General features: G+C 27.3%; 1 protein-coding gene across 3 annotated transcripts in view; it reads left to right on the top strand.

Annotated features, from left to right (window-relative positions):
* The window catches only part of LOC107169718 (neuropeptide CCHamide-1 receptor-like), a 143,617-nt gene that overhangs the window by 89,737 nt on the left and 27,469 nt on the right, over positions 1-26,411 (top strand). For all 3 annotated transcript variants that reach the window (XM_089224503.1, XM_089224502.1, XM_089224504.1), the window contains exons 2-3: positions 11,981-12,305; positions 20,997-21,452. In XM_089224503.1, coding sequence (XP_089080629.1) covers positions 12,033-12,305; positions 20,997-21,452 — 729 coding nt within the window. In that variant the 5' untranslated portion in view covers positions 11,981-12,032. The remainder of the gene's footprint in view (positions 1-11,980; positions 12,306-20,996; positions 21,453-26,411) is intronic.

Raw genomic sequence — 26,411 nt, forward strand, 5'->3', positions numbered from 1 at the left:
ATTATTGCCCATTTATATTAGGGCACACTATGTACCAAGTCTGGAAAATAGCTTTATAAAAAATGGTTTTGAATCTATCTAGTTGTACAGTGATTTTTCAAAATATGTTTTACTGAATCAATTACTTGACCATGAAAAAATCTGTGTCGTAAACAGTTATTGTTGATTTTCCCAGACGTGGATAATCCTAAATCGATTAATTTCTCCATAAGTTATTATATCTGAATTGAAATACGCCAATTGTTTGTAGGATTGACTCTATCAGTCAGATTTGTCCAAAAATAATTGAGGAACACAAGATTGCTGTTATCTAAAGTAAGTATACTCAAACAGTCAAACCAACATCCAGAGCGCACTGTAATTTATTTTTTTTAGTTTTCTTCGGGAGAATTCCTAGAAATATAACTAGAATAAATAGTATAATTAAAAGCTTACCAAGTTGATTACTTTAACAATAAACTCTCATTCATTATCTTGAACTGTATTAATATTAAAAAAAAATTGCCTTTGAATATGAAATTGGGAAAAGTTTTCGTTTCAAAAATCAAATACATAAAAAATAAATGCAAAAATGGTAAAATTGTAATTTTTTCCAAAATTTTCTTCAAATCGTAAAAAATCATTTTCATAAACGTTAGAAATTATTATACTTTTTGATGTAATTAGTGCTAAATGTTAAAATATTCACCTGACATTTATAAGGATAAACACAAATATCTTCTCGCCACAGTTTGATGCCAAAATCTACGAAACTACTATAAGCTCTACGAGCTGCTCGAGTGCCCAGACGGTCTACAACCGAGTCTTGAGTCGTCAAAAAGTCCATCAGTACTGCGGGCACCGACCTACGTCATAGATTAACGTCTAGTGGGTAGAGTTCAAGAAAATACGAACTCGACACTTTGGAAATGTGGATAAATGGTGTTGACCTTATCTTGTTGTGTAAAGACGGTTAAGTGTTATGAACAGTGTATTAATATTAAATTTCGGATACAAATTAATATGCTTTGTTAGGTACAATCTTGATACCTAATAAACTACAGGTATAAATTGTTGGTGATAATAACGAATTACAATGTTTTTCGTGACTGCAAAATACAACTGTTTTGATCCCTCTAACACATTATATTATACAAGATACAACTATATATTATAACATAACTGTACAAGCGCACTATATAAATATAGCTTTTTGTTATAAATATAACCTTTTAATGAAACGTTTTTACTTTTTATATCATAGGCACGGTCGCGGCCTGATTTTGAACACAAATGAAGTGTAATAAAAATCTTACTATAAACTTTGTCACTGTCTAATACTTATTTCCACTTTATGGTAGTTATGCTAAAATATAGTAATATTGTATATTTATATAGAACAATTTTTAATGACATATAGGTATAATAAATTATACAGAATGATCACTACCTGTCGGCCGACGAACCCAAATATGATTTAACGACAGCTTAATAATATTTTTCAAAGTCTGATGTACAAGTCAATAAATTAAAATACATTTTAACTTGTTTTAAAAATTAGATGGTACACCTGCGTAAAAAACAATACAATTTTTGTTTTTGTCAAACTCAAATAATATTAAATACATTATGTTCATGTTGTTTTTTATAGTAATTTCGTAAATTGTGTCTTCAAAATTTAATTTTATCAAACATAAAATGATGAAATTAATGTGTTATCGATTTGCCTATGTTTGATGTCATAATAACAAAATTAAATTCCATAGAATTAATAGTTACGTTGTGAATATTGGAAACAGATAAACATAACAAATGGATTGATGCAACTGTACGTTTAGGGCGTTTAGGCTATATAGGGGTACTATTATCATCCACATATATTTAGTTAGCACTCCCAATAAATAACTTTATACATCATGATTTATACAGGTATAATTATTTGTATAATGTAATGAATAAAAAAATGATTATGATAACTATGACAGAAAAACGATTTTCAAACAAGGTATCACTGTTAAATGTTTAAAAAAAAAATCTGTAGATATTATTTATAAATTTGCAGCTTCAATTAGAATAACTTTACTATTTTAATATAACTAATTATTATTAATATTGTATTCGTGTAATTTATTATTATTATTTTTTAAATATTGTGCTAAAAGAATAAAGTAATTTGTTTAGTAAGCCTTGAATAAACTTATAGTACCACTAAAATGTAATATCTAATAATTTCTAAGAACATTACATAGTATTATTACACAAGTGTAGTAATGACTTTGAAACTAAATACCTTAAAAAAGTATTTAAGGATTACCTAAATACATTGGCCAAAAAAGTACTCAATAATTAAATTTAAATACTAAAAGAAGAGTTATTTAAATAGTATAAAATACATTTTCAAAGGTTTCTATATAACATCGAATATATTTATAAAAAAGGGTTTGGAAGTTGTAGAATTACCATATTTTTCGATGTACATTCGATTTATACGAGTAATATACCAAACTAGAAATCCATTATACAACGACAAATTTTAGTAATCAATAATCAAAAATGTATATATCATCAATTTCATAAAAATACATATTTCTTCATTTTGATATAAAAATGCGTATTTTTATGCTTGATAATATTTATGAAAAACTGCATTTTGAGCTTATATATAAATACAAATAGTTATAGGTATTGAAATATATTTGTAGTAGTTGTCACTTGTAGTTAACTGTTAATATTATTTCAATTTAATTATGAACACCAACCAGCAACTAGTTATCTACACATCACATACCTATTTCTTTTTCTTTTTCATTTTTAATTTATTAAAAATTAGGTATTACTTAATAGTTACAGACGTTACAGTTATATACCAACAATACTTTTAGGTCAATTAATATTAATTAATAATACCCCACAATTATTATTTTTTTTTTAATTTCAAAAATGTTGTTGCAAAATTATTTTAGATTTTTTTGCACATATATTTATATATTTTCATCGTTTAATATCTAATAACTCACGAATTCAACTTATAATGTATACGCATTACGCACACATTTTGGATATAATATTAAAAAATTTTTACCATCAGCATTCACACAACTCATACGTTGGATTTATATGTCAACTTTCTCCCAGAATTTAAATCCTACCATTTCAATCTAATTTGACAAAATTATGTACCCAACTCAAGGATAATGAAGTTAAAAACGTTGTGTTTCGTGAAATGTTCTTCCTTATACAACGATGTGAAGATATAATATAGAACATGAACTGTATCACGAGAAACTCTCTGCGAAAAAGCTTAAACTACATACATACCATCCATTCCTCTATTTGCTTAATATTTTGATAGTATATTTATGTATGTATTTAATGTTCCTCGTCGTTAATATAATATAGGAAATTTTTAAATATTTTAATTTTATGGCTTAATTTGTATTTATTTTAGTACAATAAAGTTAAAATTAAACTCGTTAAAATAGTTTATATTGACGCAGACGTTCATGTCATAATGATCGACATGTGGTAAAAAATGAAATAATGTAAAATAATTCTTCCCACGTTTCCTATAATAATTTCGTTGTTTTATTTTCCAAAACTAAATGTTATTAATTATTTATCACGTTGGAATTAATTTAGATCAAGGAAACGCTATTTTTTAACTTTCCAAACAATATCTATATGTAAATATCAACATTTTTTTAAATCTACTACATTCATCAGAAATATTTTTTTTCTCGTGAATGTTATATTTATTGTAATATATAATTTGTATTGATCGTTTTAAGAGCAATAAAAATATTTTAAAATTAATTAGAATATATTATTATCATTAGAAGCTCTGGAAATAAAAATAATAAATTAGTTTAATTTAAAACCCACACCAATAAGTAATTTAAATTTGAAATAAATAAATTCTTGCAATTTTAAATAATAAAAATAAATTATAAATCTATAAAATAGCATTGCTGTTTTTTTTATTTATTAATTACTTGATTTATGAACGAAAATAGTATTTAATGAAAACTTTATCACCCATATCTTTGTGTTTGTATCCACACCTGGGTATTCTAAAGAAATATGAAATGTATAGATACACGATGTAAATAGGATTCTTGAGAGAATTTCCTGCGGTAATATTATGTGTTTAAAATACCTACTGGTATAAGTGTATATATGTATATTTTATATTCTTTCGTCGTACTCAGGGTAAGCGGAATTTGACAAGATTTATGTGTACATATAAATACTCGTTTGTTTACAATGTAATATGCACTGGCATCTGGGTTGAGACTACGGTTATCTAGTAGATAACTGTGGTCAAGATTTAAGGGTAAAGTTAAGTTAAACCATAGATATCCTTGGAAAACAGACCCAAAAATAATGCGGTTAGTTTGATGATTTAAGTAATAAAAAATATATATTTCACATCACCTCAAAACAAAACATGGTGTAAAACAATCATGCATGCTTCGTAAAAAAATCATAATTAAGTTAGTTTTATTTTATAAAATTATAACATAAGATTATAATAATATTATTTTATAAGATTATAATTATTAGTTATTAAGTGGCGCATAGTATCATAAATAATATCTACAATATTTGTGTATGTAGTATGTGCCTATTATTATATGACTTAACATTAGATACTTTACAGTAAATACAACAAAGTTATTAAAAACGCGTTGTTATTTGATTTTACTTACAATTTAAAACTATTTTAATCTTCTTCTTTGACTCTTGTTTCCACGCCAGTATAATTTTGATCTTTAACTAAAAAATCTTACGAGTTATAACTAAAAACTAAAAAGTGATAATAATAATGTTATATATCTAGGTACTTCAACAATGAAATTGAATCTTAATATTTATTCTAGTTAAAGAATGTCGCAATATCAATATATTATGTTTATTGATGGTTAAATGTTACGACCGATAAGATTTAATTTTAAATATTAAATCGCAATGATAAATTAACAATAATTTTGGCCACTGAATGTAATAAATAACTTCCATAAGTCACTTAATGCGTATTGCTCAGTTTCATTTTGTGGCAGAATATACGTATAATAGAATATTGATACTTGAGATGTTGGGCTGACAATTATTATATCATTTTATAAACTATTAACTATTAAGTAATTGTGGTGGATGCTTAAAAAAAAATATATATATATATAATCCATTAAAAAAGCTAATTATATTTTGAGTGAAGAGTTTTATAAATTAAATCGAAAGCTTTGAATTATTGGAAGCATAATCACATAATGGATTGTAATAGATCATTGATAAAGTAAATTTTGAACCCTTTAAAACTCTCCTACGCCTTAAACATAGTAAATATTTTTTAATCTACTTCATAATTGTAATCCAAAACACATTATTCTAATATGATGATATTCTAAGTTTAAATACAAACACTGTGTTTAATTATTCTAGTTTATCTTCGCTTACCTTAGTGAATTTAAAAAATATTAAAACAGCAAATCCATCAATTAATAATGTTTCTTTTTAAATTAATATTATTTAAAAAAAAAATAATAACTTTTTTCTATTATTTTAAAATAATAAATAATAAAGAACTTTTAATTTGTATAAATTTAAAATATTATGTGTATGCCAAATATTGTTTAGTTCTATTTTGTTTATTTTAATTTTACATTACTACACAATGTAATTTTTTTTATGAATCCAAAATTTAAAATATAAGATTCATGGTTTGATGCAAATAATTTATTAGAGTAATAACTGCGTTTATTATGTGATGTTTTTAGTTTCAATCTGTATATTAGAAAAAAAATATATAGGTATATATGTATACATTATATATTAATATAATTATGTTAATCTTACAGTTTGCTTAGTAAATGTGTAGATATAGTATATACAGGGTGTATCACAGAGATCTGACATTCTGACAAATGAAATAACTTTTGTTCTAATCAATATTTTAAAAACAATTCTTTTAAATATAATTCATAAACACTTGCGCTACATTTTTTATTTTTTATTTTTTAATACTGAAAAAAAAACTTAAAAATTGATAAAATTTTTTTTCGAAATATTCAATATAGTCAATTTGTAAATCTGATTTTTAGAAAAATGTATATGGTAAAAACACTTATTTAAGTCGAATGGCTGATTTTTTTACAATTTTTAAATAAAAAATGTATTCTGAAAATGTAGCGCAAGTGTCTATGGATTATTTTTAAAAAATATTGATTAGAACAAAAGTTATTTCATTTGTCAGAATGTCAGATCTCTTTGGGACATCCTGTATTGAAACTAAAAATGTGAGCATTTGGTTTTTGACACTTGAATGGACATATATCACATCTGTAATGATTTTATTATGTCATAATATGAGAGGGTCGCTCAGGTAATATGCCATATAGGTTTATAATGTTTTTCATAACATATGAATTTTTATCTGTGCTGTGTATAATATTAAAATAGTAGAACCACTGAACCCTCGTGGTAAGAGGTAACAACAATTTATCGTTAATTTCGGTGTCCACCAACAACTATTTTAATTAATTTCAACTTTCTTTTGCCGTTTATCTTACTTTTGTCCAACACGTTTAGCTGTTTTTCAAAGTTTTAAATTCTGAAAAAAGCGAAAAACAATAGCGTTTATACATACCAAGGTATATGTTTCTTTTTGAACTTTTAAAAAATGTAAAAGTGTTTGATAGTAAATTCTTCTGTATAAATTCGAGTCATGTGAACCTTTGCAGCACGGTTTATCTCGACTACGATAATTGTAACTTAAGATGATTGTCTTTGAGACAATCGAAAAACTTTACTTCAGGATTTTTACACTAAATTATTATAAAAATATAATGTTAACACATTTATTATTAAATGGAATTTTCAAATCTATTTTTTAGGAGTAAATATATATAAAGCGTCAAATTAAAGCGGGCATCAGTCACTTACGATACGAATAAGCATTTAGTATATTTTTCACATGTTCTTCACTTTCTCGTACTGTAACACCTTTATGGTCTTTATTTAGAATGAATGTTGTTATCGAGTATAATATGAATGAATGCACAGTACCTATGCTTTATCGACTTCTGGATTTAAAAAATAACAAAAGTATCACCAAATCCTTAAGTAAGTTTTTTGATACATTGTCTCTAGTCCTATAATTTACATGTGTAATTCAAACATTAAAATAATTAGTGGTTAAAGAATTGACATGTAAGGCCACCAGATTTGCTCACTCGTTCTATAACTCCTTCATAACCTTGGAATTCTCATACCAGGACACAAAAAGAATCATAACCAAAAACAGTCACGACTAATGGAAAAACAATTGGGCAAAATTGTCAACAAAACTGCACGAGATTAAAAGAACTACCATCCCTTGGTTTTTCCTCGAAAACATCATCAGGAAATAGAAAGACTGCCATCACTCGTTTACAGTTACCCAACAACAACTCATAAAGAGAGAAGATCCTCTAATTAGCATCAGCTGCGATACGCCTTTAACCGTCAAACACATCCTCTTGGAATGCCGGAGCTATAAACAAGATAGGAGAGATGCAGGCTTGCCAGATCAACTTTCAGAGTTACTTATCCCTGACCCATTCAATATTAAATGTATCTTAGAATTTATTTATAATTCAAAACTAATAAGTAAACTTTAAATATCTGCCTATCTTTAACATGAAGGGCTGGAGTGGCAAAGTGGTCACACAGTTGATAACGATTCACACAGTCATTGATTCGATTCATAGCAAAGTGCAAAAAAAATTTGTGTGGTTTTACGTGATCACCAAATCCCCCACTCTGTCGTCCGATTGCGTCATCCGGTTTCCAACTAGACTCCACTCTACTGGAAGTGAAGACCACACATGTCTCCTCTTGGAGAAGGGGGTAGTATCATGCATATAGTGATATATACAATATACATAGATAAATAGATTACATGATTTCCCTACTACCCAGTTGTGATAAGCATTGACGAAGACTTATAGGTCGATTCAATGAACAAATACAAAAATAAATAAATAAATCTTTAACATGTATCTTTCAATTGCATATTGTATCTTAATGTTTAATAATTAACTAATAATGTACAGTAGTATTAATTAATGTAAATAATGTCAATCCAATTGCCATAGCTGCCCCGGGTAGCCGGGTTTTGTTTAATAATAATAATAAAAAAAAAAAATATTTATTTTAACACAGTTGTGTTTCCAAACCCTATTCGAATTGTTGCGGACCAATACTCATGAGTTAGTATTGATAGGTCATTTAATTTTGTATACTGAGACAAAAGATATTAGTTTAGTTATAATGTGCTATGTTCTATAATAATAGTAAACTATTCAGTATAATATTATACAAAAAGATTTGTCTAAGTCAAGTAGTTTATTTTTTAGAATTTGTTTTAAATTCAATATTTTTTTGGTTAAATTAATTTGGAATGGAAAAACTTTTTTAAAAATATGATTTTTGAGAATTTGCTAATATGAGTTTATCTTTTAGATTATTTACTTATAAATTTAAGAAATTAACAATTTCTTGTCATATACCTTCGTTTAATCAGCACAATTTTTTTCCAGCTCTTTCTAAGACACCTTGTATAATATTATATTGCAATTTAAAAATATATTTGTTTATTAAATATATAAAATAAGTCTTATCACATTGTAACTTATAGGTGAAAAATCCTTGACCAGATTCAGGTGATAATATGTATTTAACCAACTAGGTTAGACATAGTAGGTACGTAAACGTAGCGAGCTTGTATTATATAATAATAATAATGTTGTGGATATTAAATAATGTTATATTACTATATTACTACCTATATATGTTATATTACTATTTAACAATAGTAAAATATTATTCTATTCGCTTTATTATTGAAGAAAATAATTTAAGTAAAATATTAAAATGAATTTATGATGTCTACCAATAACTTGAAAAATTAATAATATAAAATATGCAGACATTGATATTTTATCAAATATATTTATTATTATTAGATTATCATATTTTGAATATTTAATGAAAAATAAATCAATTAATTGGATAAAAATAATGAATATTTACAATATTATTTTGGATGTCATTTTTGAATGGCATAAAAATAATTTATATTTGGCAAATATAATACATAAGGTATACATAAGGGATGAAAAGAATATTAAGACATTTTTCAATCCACAAAAATAACTTTAAAATATATTCTACATTAATCTAATGTGTATATTTATAGTATTATTCTTAGATTTAAAAGAACAAGCCTGTACATTAATCCTGAAATGTAAAATTCAAACTATGAACAATATGATCTTAAAATCGCTTAAGATATTGAACTTAAACAATATTTATTTTATTTAAATATATATATTTTTCAATTATTATATTTTAAAATGTGCCAACATATTACATGTTATTACAAGTTTATTAATACAGTTAAGAATTTGAAATTAAATATGGTATGATTTGATCAGAATTTGATGCGTATGTTAATTTATTAAGTAGTGTGAGTGATGGGGAGTGGGATTTTGTTTATTCATGTTTGTTCATTTTAGAGCAGCTAGGAGGAGGTTTAGGACTAATTTTAACTCTTTAAGGGAATTGTTAACGATTTTCAGAGGTTGATCGGGTGGTGGAGTGTTCGCTGTGTCTTCGGCATACGAGCGCTTTTCTTTTGGGTTTGAGCTTAGCGCGTCATGTCCTCTTTTGTGAGGTGCAGGTGATACAGCATGTGTTTGGATGTGTTGACGAACTGTTTCTGTCGTTCTGGTTTTGGATTTGATGCGGCTTAATATTTTTTTAAAGGTTTGACATCCTTTATAATTGGCAATGTGGTTTTCCCACAGTTTGCACATTTTGCTAGTTCTTCCAGATTTTTTGTGAAATTTTCGGTGTAGTGTTCAGCTTCACTTTTTTAGCTTCACGGTTTGTGGAAACAGTAGTTGCATGTGTGTCCATACTTTTGACAGTGATGGCATTGGGGAGGGCCAAGTTGTTTCTATGTGTATTTGAATTTTACAATTGAGTTTAATATTTTGATGAATCTAAATATTTGACGATTATGGGTGTTGCGAACTAGCTAATGTTAAATAGTGGAAGTGGCAATTTGGTTGTACGGTGTGTTATATTTGTGATGCTGATTGCTTTATACCCAAGGTCACTTAGTCAGTTTTCGATATCTATGGTAGGAGCCGTAGATATGGTGGTGGTGGCGTAGTACGACACGGAATGGTTGGGAGGAACTGGGATGATAAGAGTTGGTAATCGTGATCGGCGTCTATTAGATATGACTTAATAGCCATGAAGTTGACCCGTGTGTTTGGTCGTATGATTATATTAGATCTGATCGCTTTACATGTGAACTACTTTGGGTCAACCATGCAAGTTAGGTCTTTGTTTAATGTACTAAAATCGGTTAAATTTGTCATAGACGATATTCTAAGATATATGAGTTTGAAACGATAAATATATACATAAAGCGTATTTTCACCCAAAATATAATATAATATTTACAATACTGAATCTTGGATGAACGCAATATATAAATGTCGATCAACACACCTGCATCTATTACACAAGGCTGCTAACTCCATTTTGTCTTGATTAATACATTTTCAAATGTTGATTTATGTAATTTTTAAGCATATTTAACGACCATATTTTAAATTATTTATATTTTTATACCATATTTTAAGACATGGCACATGGCGAGAGATGAGAGATGTTGAAAAATGAGAAGCAACCTTTTAATATTCTAAGTTATTTTTATGAAAATGTTTATATTTCTAGGGTTATTACAGTTTTTATATCAAGGATAATAATTTCCATAAATACAGTATCACAAATACATAAAAGAGTTCTAAAATTTAACCTAGTAAGCATGACTTATCATATTTGGACAATGTTAACAAATTACTCTTATTTTCAAATAAACGTAGCCCACATACCTTCCAAACCTATTAAACTATTATCATAGACCAATGTTAACCTTAATATATACTAAAACTTAAATAACTCAAAAACAATTCGTTAATATTGTGATTTTTACAAATTAACATTTTAGAAAAGGTCATCTCTAATTTTAAAAAAAGAAGTTGGTATTGCTCTGAGACATTGTTTTATTGCGAAAAAAAATCTTAGTAATTGAAAATATGGATCTTAAATATACTTAAGAAATTCAAAAAATGAGGATTTGAACAATTAATTGTTAAAGGAAAAGGGAAAATGTGTGATGACTGATGAGCAATGAGCATGCTTGGTGAAATTTCCAGTTTATTATTATTAGATACATAATATATGCAATAATAATCGTATTATAATATATAATATATTATGTAGGACGTAGAGGTAATGAATCGATAATATTGCTTAAAGAACGTACTATCTAATATCTTTATCAAATTTTAGCCACCAATTCAATAGCCACTCCACCATTTTCTCTCAAAACTAAGAAATAAAGTAGAATCTAAACTCAATACTATATAAGTCCTACCTTTATGTTTTTTTATCATCCAACCTATATTTTATATGGTACTGAATCAAAAAATAAACAAAATCAGACTTTACGAAAACTAAACCCATAATTTCACGGATGCTTGAACGATAATTCGGAGCACGCAGTTCATATTATACAGATTATGTATACGTCCTTTGAAGAATAATTTCTTTTATAGCATACCAACTTACTGTGTAAAAATAGTTTTTAGTAATTAAAAAAATATTAAAAATAAAAATCATCATGCAATAAAATATATTTGTAAACAGTTATTATACATGTTTCTTTGAGCTCTCGTTCTAAGTATAAATTTCAAAATTATTTATTTTAAATAGCCCGTTCAGTCGCTTTTAACAATTTATAAGTCTAATTATAAACAAATTTCGAATAATTTGTGATCACTAATTTTTAAACCAAGAGTATTTATATAGCCATCTCCTTCATCACAGCGTGATCTGAATGTCAGCATTTTAATATTGTTAATAACTTTTATTTATAATTTAGATGATAACCATATTGTTGTCCAGAAGTTGAAAGCCATCTTTTGAATAATATTATGGACGGCGGTAGCAGTGTCGTTAACGACACGTCTAACAGCACGATACCCGTCGACGAATACGACTACTCGGAGCGACCGGAAACGTACATCGTTCCAGTACTGTTCGCGTTCATATTTTTCGTGGGAACGGTAGGAAACGGATCTCTAGTGTTAATATTCATCCGGCACAGGCATATGATCAACGTGCCGAACATATACATTCTCAGTCTGGCACTGGGCGATCTGCTAGTCTTGTTGAGCTGCATACCGTTCACGTCCACTGTATACACGGTATGTTCATTCATTCATTTTAACATAATAATAATATTATGATAACATTTTTTTTTATGTCATTAAAAGTTATGTATCATGCATATTTTATTATTATATCAAGTTTGAACGCAGATTATCAGTATAAACATTTGATTAATGTGAAGTATACTTTTTATACTATCAATAGCGATAGCAGTAACTATTATGTATAACATAATAAACATATTTTTAATAAACAATAATAAACAACCTTTTTTTTATATTGTGGCATTGTGTCAAAAAATAAGTACAAAATTGAGAATGTGCCTTAAATTCCTTTAATGCTATTATTATTTACTTTGCAATTATAAAATTGTGTATTCATATATTTATATAAAATTAAAATTTTTGATTTTTTTAATGTACCTATAATATCGTTATGACAGTTTAATTGCAGGGATTTTTTTTTTTGTAATGATAATGTTGAAATTTTTGGATGAATATTGTCTCTTTGTAATTTGTTTGAAGTTTAGTTAAAGATATAAGTATTACATTTTTAAAATGAGAATTTGTTAGTATAGTTCTATATTGTTTATTTTTGATAAAAGTCATTCGAGAAAAACTTTTTTCCCTTGCATATTGTATCGAATCTACAAACCAATTTTTACGCTAGACTATGATGTAGTTCTAGAAAATGTTCCTCTAGTACACATTTCCAAAATTTGATAATTTGAGACAGCTCAGATATTTGCATTTTAAAACTGTTGAATTTTGAAGTTCAATAATTTTCAATTTCATATTGTGATTATATTTTTGGACTGCAATTATTGCTGAGTTACATACTTATAATATCAGCCTAACTTTTTCCATTCTACACATAATATTGTTTTCTGTCCATTAAAAATATCATTTGTATAGCTTCGTTTTACCCCTTAATCCGGTACCTGGTTTATCAGATGCAATGTTTACGATCGATCACACACACACACACACACACACACACACACACACACACACACACACACACACACACACACACACACACACACACACACACACACACACACACACACACACACACACACACACACACACACACACACACACACACACACACACACACACACACACACACACACACACACACACACACACACACACACACACACACACACACACACACACACACACACACACACACACACACACACACACACACACACACACACACACACACACACACACACACACACACACACACACACACACACACACACACACACACACACACACACACACACACACACACACACACACACACACACACACACACACACACACACACACACACACACACACACACACACACACACACACACACACACACACACACACACACACACACACACACACACACACACACACACACACACACACACACACACACACACACACACACACACACACACACACACACACACACACACACACACACACACACACACACACACACACACACACACACACACACACACACACACACACACACACACACACACACACACACACACACACACACACACACACACACACACACACACACACACACACACACACACACACACACACACACACACACACACACACACACACACACACACACACACACACACACACACATAAATAATACGCTTGAGGTAATATCAACTCATTATTATGGTATGTCTTCTCCACCCATTCATAATTTCTTAAACACTGAACAATGCACCGCGCACGAACGTGCAGTAAACATTCGCGATACGTTACAGTATAATATGTGTATATAATATAATATTATATTCACGTTGTAGATGTTCATCAATAAAATATAATAGTTATTCGATAAACGTTCAAGATATTTTCTCTATAGACTATAATGTATAATTATATTAATATAATTATTTATTAAAAATGACTATTATACATTGTAACACTATTACACTATTATTATTTTAATTTAAAAAAAATATCAAAAGAAAAATAAATTAAATACGTCTTGATGTATTGATATTCAATAATTATTAATTAGAGATGCACAGTCTTGTTCCGTACTAAAACAAAAATTAATTTTTCTAATTAAAATTTGTAAACAGATATTGATTGTTAGAAGAAAAAATTTTCTACACACCGAATCTCGTTTCGTACCCTTCGTAAACCCACACACACATACAACAAAAATTGGCTTATTACTAAACATTATTAACGAATATTAATAAAATAGATAAAATTTTAATTAAATATATTGAGAAAAATGTTTAAAATTTATAACAGCGAAAAACTCAATCTCTGACCTAACAAAAATAATACGAATACAAAAAACTATTCACCTTTTTATGACAAACAATATTCATTAAAAACAGTATGGTAAAAAGAATTCATCATTAATTTCAAATTAATAATAAACATTCACATCGTGATTAAAGAATGACTACTTAATACCTATCGAGTTTTGTTTGCTTATTTTTATAAATACACCTTGAACGGCGCAACGTATAGGCGATATAGGTACATGTGTGCACAGAATCACAGAATCATAAAAAATAAAAATATGTAAATTTTAAATATTCAAAAATTGACTTCTACTATAATATTTAAAAATCAGCATAATGCTAATAATATGAAAAAATTATATTTTTTTTTCACTTTTTCATTTGTTTATAGTTTATGTTTTGGAGTTAAAAAAAAATTGAACCTTATCAAATAATATAGTGAACCATTCAAATAGGTAGTGAAATTTATTTGCCCGGAAATTTATGATCACTTTACTGTGTATACTAGAGTATAAAATATTATTTTTGATTGATTATAGTATTTTATAACCGAGATTGGCTTACAACAAATTACAATACACTGTTTTGCCTGTTGAGCGTTTGGTTCAGAGTTCAATTATACCCCTTTATTATATGCAGCTGTATCTACTTACTATAAATAATATTCTTTGAATGATATAATTCTTATAATTATAGACTAATGTTTCTTAAGACCCGTCAAAACAAATTTTTCTAATAATATCTATAAGAAATTAAAACTAAATAAGTCAATACTGGATTTGTATTTCGTCTCGTAAAATAAATATTTATGTTAAACGATAAGTACTATTTACCTTGGTTTAAGACTAAAAATATATATTATTCTCATATTATTCCATTTATCTTAGTCATGATTCTTGATTAAATAAACAATTTTTAACTAGAGTGCTGTTATCAGGAATTTTAATTATAAGTACAAACCTGATATTAGATTAAAATCACAGTCCTCTATTTTGTATTTACATTTATTTCATCGAAAATACCAAGAAAAAGTTAAACCATCCAATAGATGAGTACATAAATTGATTAAATCATACTAAACCACTGAAGTTTTCTCAGTGGGAAATTCTAGTTACAATGGGACACCCACCTATGTTTAGGCGATTCTCAAGAATCATTTGGTACAATATAATATATTAATAATATAAAAAAAGCGGGTAAGTCGTGGATGTCACTCTGCTGTACAGTAGGTTACTGTAATGGATGGGATTAAATTTGAATGCAATGATAGGTATCATTGTATACGAAAAACGATTCTGAACGGAGATGATTTGTCAGTCTAGGATATATTATATTTAAATATTGTCATGTATTCTATTTTGAAACAAATATTTTATTTTTCAATTAAGACGCATTTTGCATAAGGCATGGTTAATCAATTAGTGTAGTTATCATGCAGTTATCATAATTCATAATACCTTATATGATCATAGATATACGAATACCTGGTTGGAGGATAAATCGTTATCATTACGCGATTTCATAAAAATTTATAACTCAAACGCTCAAAACATTTTTCCTATAATGACGCTTCAAATTTTCTCTATAGCTATTTGAAGCAAAACTTATGGAAAACTTGGTGTTAAATTTTATAACCTTAGATAAAAATACAAACAATATTATGAATTTTGAATTACAAAATAATTTGCAAATATTCATGGTTTTGACGAATTTTTGTCAATATTTGAAATTAAAATGCTTATAAAAATTTAATTTGAATTTTCGGTGGATATTTTTTTTGTGATAAAGATTGAAAAACTTGTTAAGGAATCTTATATTAAATTTTTAAATCTTAGTTTAAAAAAGAAAATTTTTTATGAATTTCTAGCTTAAAATAATTTGTAAATTTTTGTGATTTTTACGTATTTTGTCAAAATTCAAACAACTTTGAATGCTTATAAAAAAAAATTGTAACTATGAATTTATTTTATTTTTCATCTGCTATTGTAATAATATGTGGAGAGCCTTGTATTAAATTTTCAAGATTTTCTACTTAAAAAATAAATTTTTATCGATTTTAATTTAAAAAAAAACTAATAATGATTGAAAATTGCATATACCTATGAATAGTTAAACTTAAGTCAAAATTTTTAAAAATTTCATGGTGGATAGAATATAGGTACTTATATAAACATTCAGTGAAAATTTAATGTATCAATGGTCATTCGTTTTAAAGTTACATCAAAAATCAAAATCGATTTTGTCGAAAACTGATTGTACGTAAAATTTCCTGTTTTTCCCTTAATTTTTAGTTTGTTTATCCCGATTATTTAGAAAAATATTAAGAATTTTTTACTTTTGATCCCCCAAAGTATCAACTAGATTCACTTTCTGATTTACAAGGTACTGAAGTTAAAAGTCGAAGCATTTTTACTGCCCCATAACGTAATGACAAACACAAAAAAAAAATATTCATGGTTTTGACGAATTTTTGTCAATATTTGAACTTCAAATGCTAATAAAAAAAATTTGTGCCTATGTATTCATATAATTTTTTATTCACTATAAGAATAACTTATGAGGAACTTTGTATTAAATTTTCAAGTATTTTGATTGGGCCAAAAAAATTTTATCGACACTTCAAAAAAATTTACAGAAAAATTGAAAATTTCAGTTGTCTATAAATATCTAAAAAAAGTCAAAATATTTCGAAAATTAAATTTTGTAAAGAAAATGCCAATCTAAATAACTGATACAATTTTCAAGTATCTACGACTTATACTTTTTGAATAATAACAAATATTTTAAATCGTTTCAGTATAAATCGTTATCGTTATGCTATTTCTTAAAAATGTAAAATTCAAACGCACTTAAAATCTTTCCTTTATGACGCTTCGAGTTTTCTCTATACCTACTTGAAGAAAAACATATGGAAAACTTAGAGTTGTATTTTTAATCCTTAGTTATAAACGCAAAAATTTTTATGATTTTTCAACTTCAAACTTACTTGCAAATTTTCGCGTTTTTGACAGATTTCGTAAAATTTTGAACTATAAACGTTTATTAAAAAAAATGGTGACTTACAATTTTTAATTTTTTTTAGCTACAATAAGAACAACTCATAAGGAACCTTATATTAAATTTTCAAGTTTTTTTGGTCGTCCAACATACTTCAAAAAAATTGAAAATTTCAGTGGTCTATAAATAACTCAAAAAAACTGTATATAGATAACACTAACATAAATATTTGGTGAAAATTTCAAGTATTTACAGTGAATATTTTTTGAATTACAACCATATAAAAAAATCGATTTTTTCGAAAACTGATTTTGCGTAAAAATTCCCGTTTTTCTATATTTTTTTTTTTTTGTTTTTCTCGACTTTTTTGAAAACTGTTGGAAAATGTTTACTTTTGACCTCTATAATGCACCAAGGATCTTCAATTTTAAATAGGAAACCACCCCCAAAGTTTGAAATCGAAGCATTTTTTCGACTAGATATGCTGTACAGTGTACACAGACATTGCTGTAACACACACATCATTGTAAAATCAATACATTCATCACATCGTTCAGAATCTAAAATAAGTAATTCAAAATTTATATTACAATTACAATTTGTATAATTCAATGTATAAAACAAAACAAATATAAAAATAAATTGATAGTTTTTTATATTAAAACAAATATACGGTTATTTTAGAATTGTTAATTAAACAATTAATTTAAGACGCCATATTTACTTGACGAATTTCCAAGAGGTTCATATTTAATTTATTTCCATTTATATTTTAATATCATTCAACGAAAATGTAATTGTCAAGAAGACAGCTTTCCATATTTCTAGTTGATAAATTTCAAAAGTATTTATAAATATTAAAAAATGTGGCCTGTCATTTAGATTTTCAGATAAATAATCAAAAATGATATTATTCAAATTTAGATTCAAATATGTATAATAATAGTTATAGAAATGTATTTTAACGAAATAATGAATTTATAAAATGCAATTATCAATGAGTATGAGTAAAATTGATTTTCAGATCTGACAAAAATGGGCATACGTCAATATAAATACAATGTGTTCTGAAAATACTCACCCAATTGTATTTTTATAATAATTTAACAAGAAAAAATTGCATATTTTAATTATTTTATTATAAAAAGTCAACTACTGGTTTGTTATTACTTCACCTAAATGGTATCTGCTTACGTAACCAAAGGTAACGAATTTAACCCAAGATTTGAGACATTTAAGAGGTAGGATTTTTAACAGTCTACAAAGTGCACGAGTTCAGCTAGTGTGTATAATGCTTAAAAGCTGGTAAGTGTGTAACACTTCTGTTGTACATTATTTGTCTAAAGAGTCACTTTAATGTATGTGTTAAATTATTATAATTCAATTATATAAAATCATTGTTCATGAAAAACAATATTTTGAGTCGACACGGTCTGTCAGTCTATAATATTACAAAGTAGATAATATATAATATTGGCTGGAAAGTCAAAATAAATTGTTATGAGTGTTTGAAGTTCAGAATTGTACAAATTGGATATTCACTCGATTTCTCATGAAATGATTTTCTTATTATGTTGAAATTAAAATTGAATAACCGTAGATTCTTTAAATTAACACATACAATTTTCAAAATATTTTAACTCGCCTTGAGCTGTTTATGGAAATTTTAAAATTTAAATTGCTTTAGTTTTTTTTTTATGAATGTCAATAAAATTTTGTTCGTTGATCCAATAATCATGACAAATCAATAAGAGTCTCCTGGTATATCATTCAAAATATCACAAAACTGATCGTCCCAGAATCTAAAATATGACTATAATCAAATAATATATCATGTTCAATATGATACCAAGGTATGTTTTCGTCCACCATTCTTCATATTTTGAAGATTCCTCGAAATTATATATTATGTTTTCCGATATTCATATTATGAATTTAAAATATGTATTTACTCAAGTTCACGAAAAAAATTCAAATATAAAATTTTAATTCAAACACTTTAGGTGAAAATAGCTATTTTGAATTTTTTTTAAAAATATTTTTACATATTATGTATGAATGTTAATTATTCTATTTGAGTGTCATTAGTGGATGACTTCTCACGTCAAGCGTATCATGTTGTAAATTCTCTAACCATATAAACTTATTGTGCCCCTAAGGTATAGATTGTTTATCTCAAATAAAGAAAAAAAAAAAAAAAAAAATTACTACTAATTAACTTTTCGTATTGGAGAATAAACACTATAATATCAGTCATAAACGAATATAATGTTATAGAACAGGTTTCAAAGTGTATCTTTAATGGCTGAAAAGTTTATACAATTTATCTCCAGGTAAAAAATAAGGCCTAGTCAAATAGGACAAATAAAAACGTAAATCTAAAATACAGGTAGAAACCTTTTATATTTATAAAAGGAGGAATTTATGTGATAATTAAAATTAAATTATATAAAGCTAAATATAGATCTATTGTATAAAGTTTTAGATGGATAGGCGTAGTAGATAACATTGGATTTTGTCTCTCTTTCTTAATATTAAAAACGTAATATATTATTTTTACTATTTTGTTTAAAGTTTTGTTCTACTAATAAAAATATTATGTTGCTGTAATCGTAAATAATCCGTCATAAACGAACGGTGAGACGAAAAGTTTTTCAGATACCTACCTAGTAATGCGATAACAAACCTGTGGGTTAATAATGTATATTTTACTGTGTTTAAACTATCTATATAAGACATAGGTAAGTAATAAGTTGTATGTATGAATGTGTATTATGTGAAAAAATATGTTCTGGTTATCAGCTTTGATACGGACTCATAAAATGATGAATTTGAAATATATTTATTATACATAAATATAATATATACAAATATTGAATATAAGTTCAGTTTGGATTCAGATTATCTAAAAAGCATTACTAAATAATATTATAATCAATGTACGCGTGAAGGATATATTGCCACTGTAATGTCTAATAGACGATGGATGAGAAAGGATTAAGATTAAATAATAATCATACCTCATTATAACTTTTACATTTTATTTAATTATGCTATTATACTATTACCTAATCAGTCTCTACAAAAAAAAACTTTAAAAGTCTTCTTAATTAATATAAAATGTTGTGACTAAAACTAATTGAGGTTAATCAATGTAACCAACCAACCAACCTCACTGCAAATCAATACACTACAGTCACAATTAATATTAGCTTTTAAGTTTGTTAGCACGAAACGATAAAGATTCATACTGTGATACTATAATATCGAACATAGAAATTACAATTATGTATACGTTAAAATGAAAAAGTTATTAATGAATAGGTTCTATACTTGAAAATCCCTGACGCAAATATGTTATTTAAGTGGTTACTATAAAAATTAGAAATGTGCGGCTATATTGTGCAAGAATAATGTTCCACAGGTGCCGTCATGGCCGTTCGGGTTGACAATCTGCAAGATATCCGAGACCACCAAGGACATATCGATCGGCGTGACCGTGTTCACGCTAACCGCTCTGAGCGCCGATCGATTCTTCGCAATCGTGGACCCGATGCGCAAGCTACACGCCTCCGTGGGTGGCCGCCGGGCCACCAAGTTCACCGTCACCGTGGCCGTGACTATATGGTGCCTGGCAATAGCATGTTCCGTGCCCGCGGCCACCAATTCGTACGTCCGGCAGTTCCGACAGAACAACGTGACGCTGTTCGAGGCGTGCTATCCGTACGCCGAGGAACTGGGTCCTACCTATCCGCGGCTCGTCGTCGTTGTCCGTTTCCTGGTCTATTACGTGGTTCCGCTTTCTGCAATCGCGTGCTTCTACGCCATGATGGCACGGCACCTCATCAAGAGCACCAAGAACATGCCCGGCGAGGTCCAGGTGAGTGCCTATGGGTATAGAATTTATAAATACAGCGCCCGAACAAATCGTACTCAATATAACCTAATGAGGATCGATGTTATTTTTATAATAAACACTACAGTAACATATAATATCAAAAACCTCTATTTATTCAACTTTCTTGTTTGAATTGTCTGTTAGCGTCATAGGTTCCTGGTACGTATTTTATTAGTGTACAATTATAATTTCGAGTTTAAATAACGGTAATTTTAGAAATATACTCAAAACTCTTACAAATATTATGTATACATTTCCAAAACAAAATATTTTATAACATAAAATGTTATTTCATTTTCCGGCAACCCTTGTATATTTTAAATAACAGCATGTACCTCAATAACATATATATATATATATATCAATAACAGAGGCGTTTCTTAAAAATTTGTTGGTTATTTATATGGATAAAGTGTATTATTTTAAGACAACATAACGTAATGTTTTTTTAGATTCAGTCAAATAATAATAGTTATAGTCATGGAATGATAAAATAAATAAACTTTATAATAAAGAATGAACTACTATTAATAATAATAATTATGTACTAGGATGAATATATCATCGATATTTTTTTCAATGTACAATGATTTTCGTAAAATTTTATATTGTACAACATATGAATTGAATAAAATTAAAACTGATTTTTCTAGGATAATTATTTTTCAATATTTTTTCTAATTAGTTATTATTTTGTATTAGCAATACAATGAGGATATACATATAATCATATTTAACCTACTCCCATTTTTTGAAAACTATGTTATATATATATATATATATATATATATATATTACAATATTATCTATAATGTCAACTAATATTACTATAAGAATCAGTTTTGAGATAATATTATTATTATACATTTATATCAACAATTTATTATGTAGATATCAAACAAATTAATGATAAATTTGAAAACACAAAAATTCAACAACAAAAATTGTTGGTAAATTTATAATTTGTTCAGAAATTAAACTAGATTTCAAGTAAGTAACCATAAATTTACTTCGGTATAATTTCAAATCAGAATCTTTAAACCGATTTTAATTATTATGATATAAAAATTCTATCATATAAAATATAAAAAATGTACTCATAACAATACAATAACATTATAATAATATTATTAATTGAGCAATTTTAAAATTTGAGTGGATAATCTACCTGATTTAATATCAGACGCTTAAGATTACGAAAACGAACAAAAATATCACAAAAAAGGTGGAGAGCGAAAAACGTAGGAGCAAAAGTTTCATACGCCACTGTCATTTAATTTTTTACGATACAACTTATAATATTGTGTATACATTTTTCATAATGTAAAGGGTTATTTAACGAAGATGTATTATAAAAATGATATAATTCACAACGTATTTACGTATATTATTTATCAGAAATATCACGTACCTATAAGATCTTTTCTACTCGGGATATATTTTTGCGCGTAATTAAGTTTTTTAAAACTTAGATAAATTTAATATCGGCCACCAGGAATTCAAAAATATTATACATTTAAATCCTTAACGATATAACGACCAATATTGTTAACACGCACTTAATAACATCACGATATTTGAAAAATAACTTTAAAGTGTAAACATGGTATTCGTTCAACATATGGGTGACAAATTATTTCTTGTATGATGTAATTGTTGAATTCATATGCAGCGCACTCGTTTTACTTTTACCAAGATGGGTGAGTTCTGACACTCTTCAGAAACGAATATTGGTGAGGGGCGTTCAAATCCACTGACATGTAGATCTGACGTGTTCAATTTTATGAAAATCATCTGGTGCACTAAACAAAGCTGTATATTTGACAGTATACAGTCCCTAAATAAGCTGGTTAAAGAATTCCAAAGCCCCAATAACATTTATTACAGACTAGTGACGGCTGATGGGAAATAAAAATAAATAGGTACTCGATTTATGATAGAGAAATTTATTTTCTCATGACATACGATCATCATTGCATCTTGGCCGTCAAACGTTTTACGAGTGAAATCGAATCGTAAAAGTGATTTGATTTGCATTTTTTTTTTACAGACATTATGTGATGTTTTTTTTCGTGTTACCGATGATATATTATATTTTTATGATTTGATCCTGAATTTGCCTTCATCTTCTTTGACTGTCATACTATCGATTAATATCACAGTTAGACACTATTAACACTTTATTATAGGGTCTTCATTCGTAACACCCAATAATAATGCAATTGAATAACTACTACGAAGAGTGAGTGCCGAGTGGTTTTAACTGTCTAAAACATGTGTGGTTAAATATTACGAGATAACGATAAAGATAACTGTAATTGTTTTTAGTGCGACCGGGTCAAGAATTTTTGCATCCTTATATACTGTATAGTCTATAAACTTTAATAGCGTAAATTAAACCAGCTGCTATCGTCTGTAAATAATTCAAAAATCCATGGCTGAACTATATTGCTGGTTGACTATTAATATTAACGTTTTGAATAGTTTAGATCTCTTAACCGTCGGTCTTGAATCATACAGTTTTGAGAATTTTATGTGTTTTTAAAAATCACTTTTTATTAGGTCTTTCACAAAAATATCCAAAAATATCCAAAACATTTAATCATGAAATAACTGATAGGTTATAATTATATAGTTATGCCTATCATATTATGTAGATTCTATACAGCTACTAGAGTTCAAATGCTTGGTGGTTGCATCAGATTTTCTGTTGTTGCTAATTAATAATTTTATGAAAATAAGCTAAAAACAAATGGCATTATATATTTTGAAATAAATAAATATAATTCAGAATAAATCTAAAGTTATACAAAAATATATCTTTTATCACATTCGCAAACTAAGGAATTAGGATCGATGATAACAACAACATTTTAAATTGTATTTTTAATTTAGGTATAACAGCATAAATATATATAATTGCATAGCACGAAATAGGACAAACCCTCAAAAGAAATGAATAAGGATAGAAAAAATATTGGTATCAAGGTATAATTAGTTATTTATAAATCATCGTGAAATATTTAACTTAATCTTTTTCAATAATAATCGATGAACCAGACTATTTTATCAACGTAGCATTCAATTTCAGTTATTAAAATAAATAAAAATATTTTTATGAACATATTATATCAGTAACTTTATTGAGTATTTTTAGATTATAAGATGAATAAAAATGTTTGCAAAATGTATATCTGTTATGATTTTTGTTTCATCACAAATTCTAATTGAAGAAAACTTAAGAAGTTCTCAAAACCTTTTTATAGTAATTCTATGTATGATAATTTATTCATAGTTATCAATTTTATTTTATATATTCATACTAAACATACAATTGCATATATCAATCTAATTCCTAACCTAAAAAAGAAATTATGAAGTTTTTGATAAATGTATAGTGATCCCTCACTAATGCCTATATTTTGAGTTCGACGACGTTGGATGACGATCAAGTTTTTCAAAGGAGACATTTACAGGTTTTATTAATTACACAACGTCAAAAGTAATTATTAAATGTTTATTAAGTTACAAATAAAATTATATAAATTTGAGGATAGAACGAAAAGTATCTACCCGAGAAGTTAATAATCTATTCACTAAAATAAATGGGAGGAACTTAGTCTGGCGGCTATGTAGAGTGCGTAGACTCTACGACCAAATAATAAGTTCTACATGTGTGGGAGATTGAACTACCTAATTCTAATATTCTGCTATGTACAAAGTCCTGTATTTATACAGAATTTGCGTGGCTATAAGTGATACCCGTAAGAGACTAGGAGGTGGATTAAAAGGTACCGACGCGACGCCGTCGTTGTTATTGCCAAATCTAGTTGAAAGTCGTTCCTATTAGCATATAAATCATATATTCTAGGAATTGTAACGAGTTGTTTTTACAAGGCTGGGCATATGAGTATTTTATTATATAAAACATTTTATTATTTTTTACTGCTGATTGTTTTTGATTTTTGGTTACTATTGTATACGATAGATGATTTATATATCGCTACATTGTAATCATATAATCATTTATTATATAATAATAATAATAATAATAATAATAATAATAATAAATTGACTCTGTTGGCTAACTACATAAACAAATGAATAAATAGAAAGATAAAATAAACACTAAATTGTAGTAGGTATTTTGAAAACGTTTAACACACACTTAATTTATAAAATTAATCTCATGATTGTTGGCCAACAAAATGCTAATAGTTAAAAATACATCAAACTGAAAAATTCATCATTTGGTATACAATTAGATAATAACCTAAATACCGTAATTTAATTTCGTCGATCGTGTACGGTCTTATAAACCTCCAAAGTGTTTAAGTGTGTTACGCACTCGTCCAATCATGAGCTACACACGTGAATATTATGTACGAACAATATTTTGTATATGGCATTTGAATTAAATTACAAAGTTTGTGCTGATTCGATAGTTTTTGTAATAATGAAAACATTATGATGTGTTAAAGTTTAAAACCATAGACAACACGATGCACACTGAACACGCTTCTGAGTATTTGCTGTAAACACATTTACGATTTTATTTTTTATCCAAAATACGTTAAAATCCGATGAAACGTATAGCTATTATCTCAAGTCTAAAACAGCTGTAATGCATCCGTTCGGAAATTATTGTTTAAGGACCAACAATGTTGAATGTAATACCCATTTTATCAGGTCAATTTTAATCACCTGAGTTGTAAACGTCGAAGAATTAGACACGATAAGCACTAATCCAACAAGGAGAAATTTCTATGTATTAATAAACAAAAATTAAGAGTTGTATTTTATCCGATCATATGAACAGATATCAAAATAATATTATATTTTCGCGTTGACTAAAAAAATAATATGTATTACATTTTTTTTTCAACTCATTGATTATGTGTCGCGTGATGGTCGGGATGACTGTAGGATTTGTCCAAAATA

The sequence above is a fragment of the Diuraphis noxia genome, unplaced genomic scaffold, assembly GCF_037042655.1.
Source record: "Diuraphis noxia isolate RWA-SAM2 unplaced genomic scaffold, SU_Dnox_SAM2 contig0003, whole genome shotgun sequence".
In the NCBI taxonomy this organism is placed as follows: domain Eukaryota; kingdom Metazoa; phylum Arthropoda; class Insecta; order Hemiptera; family Aphididae; genus Diuraphis; species Diuraphis noxia.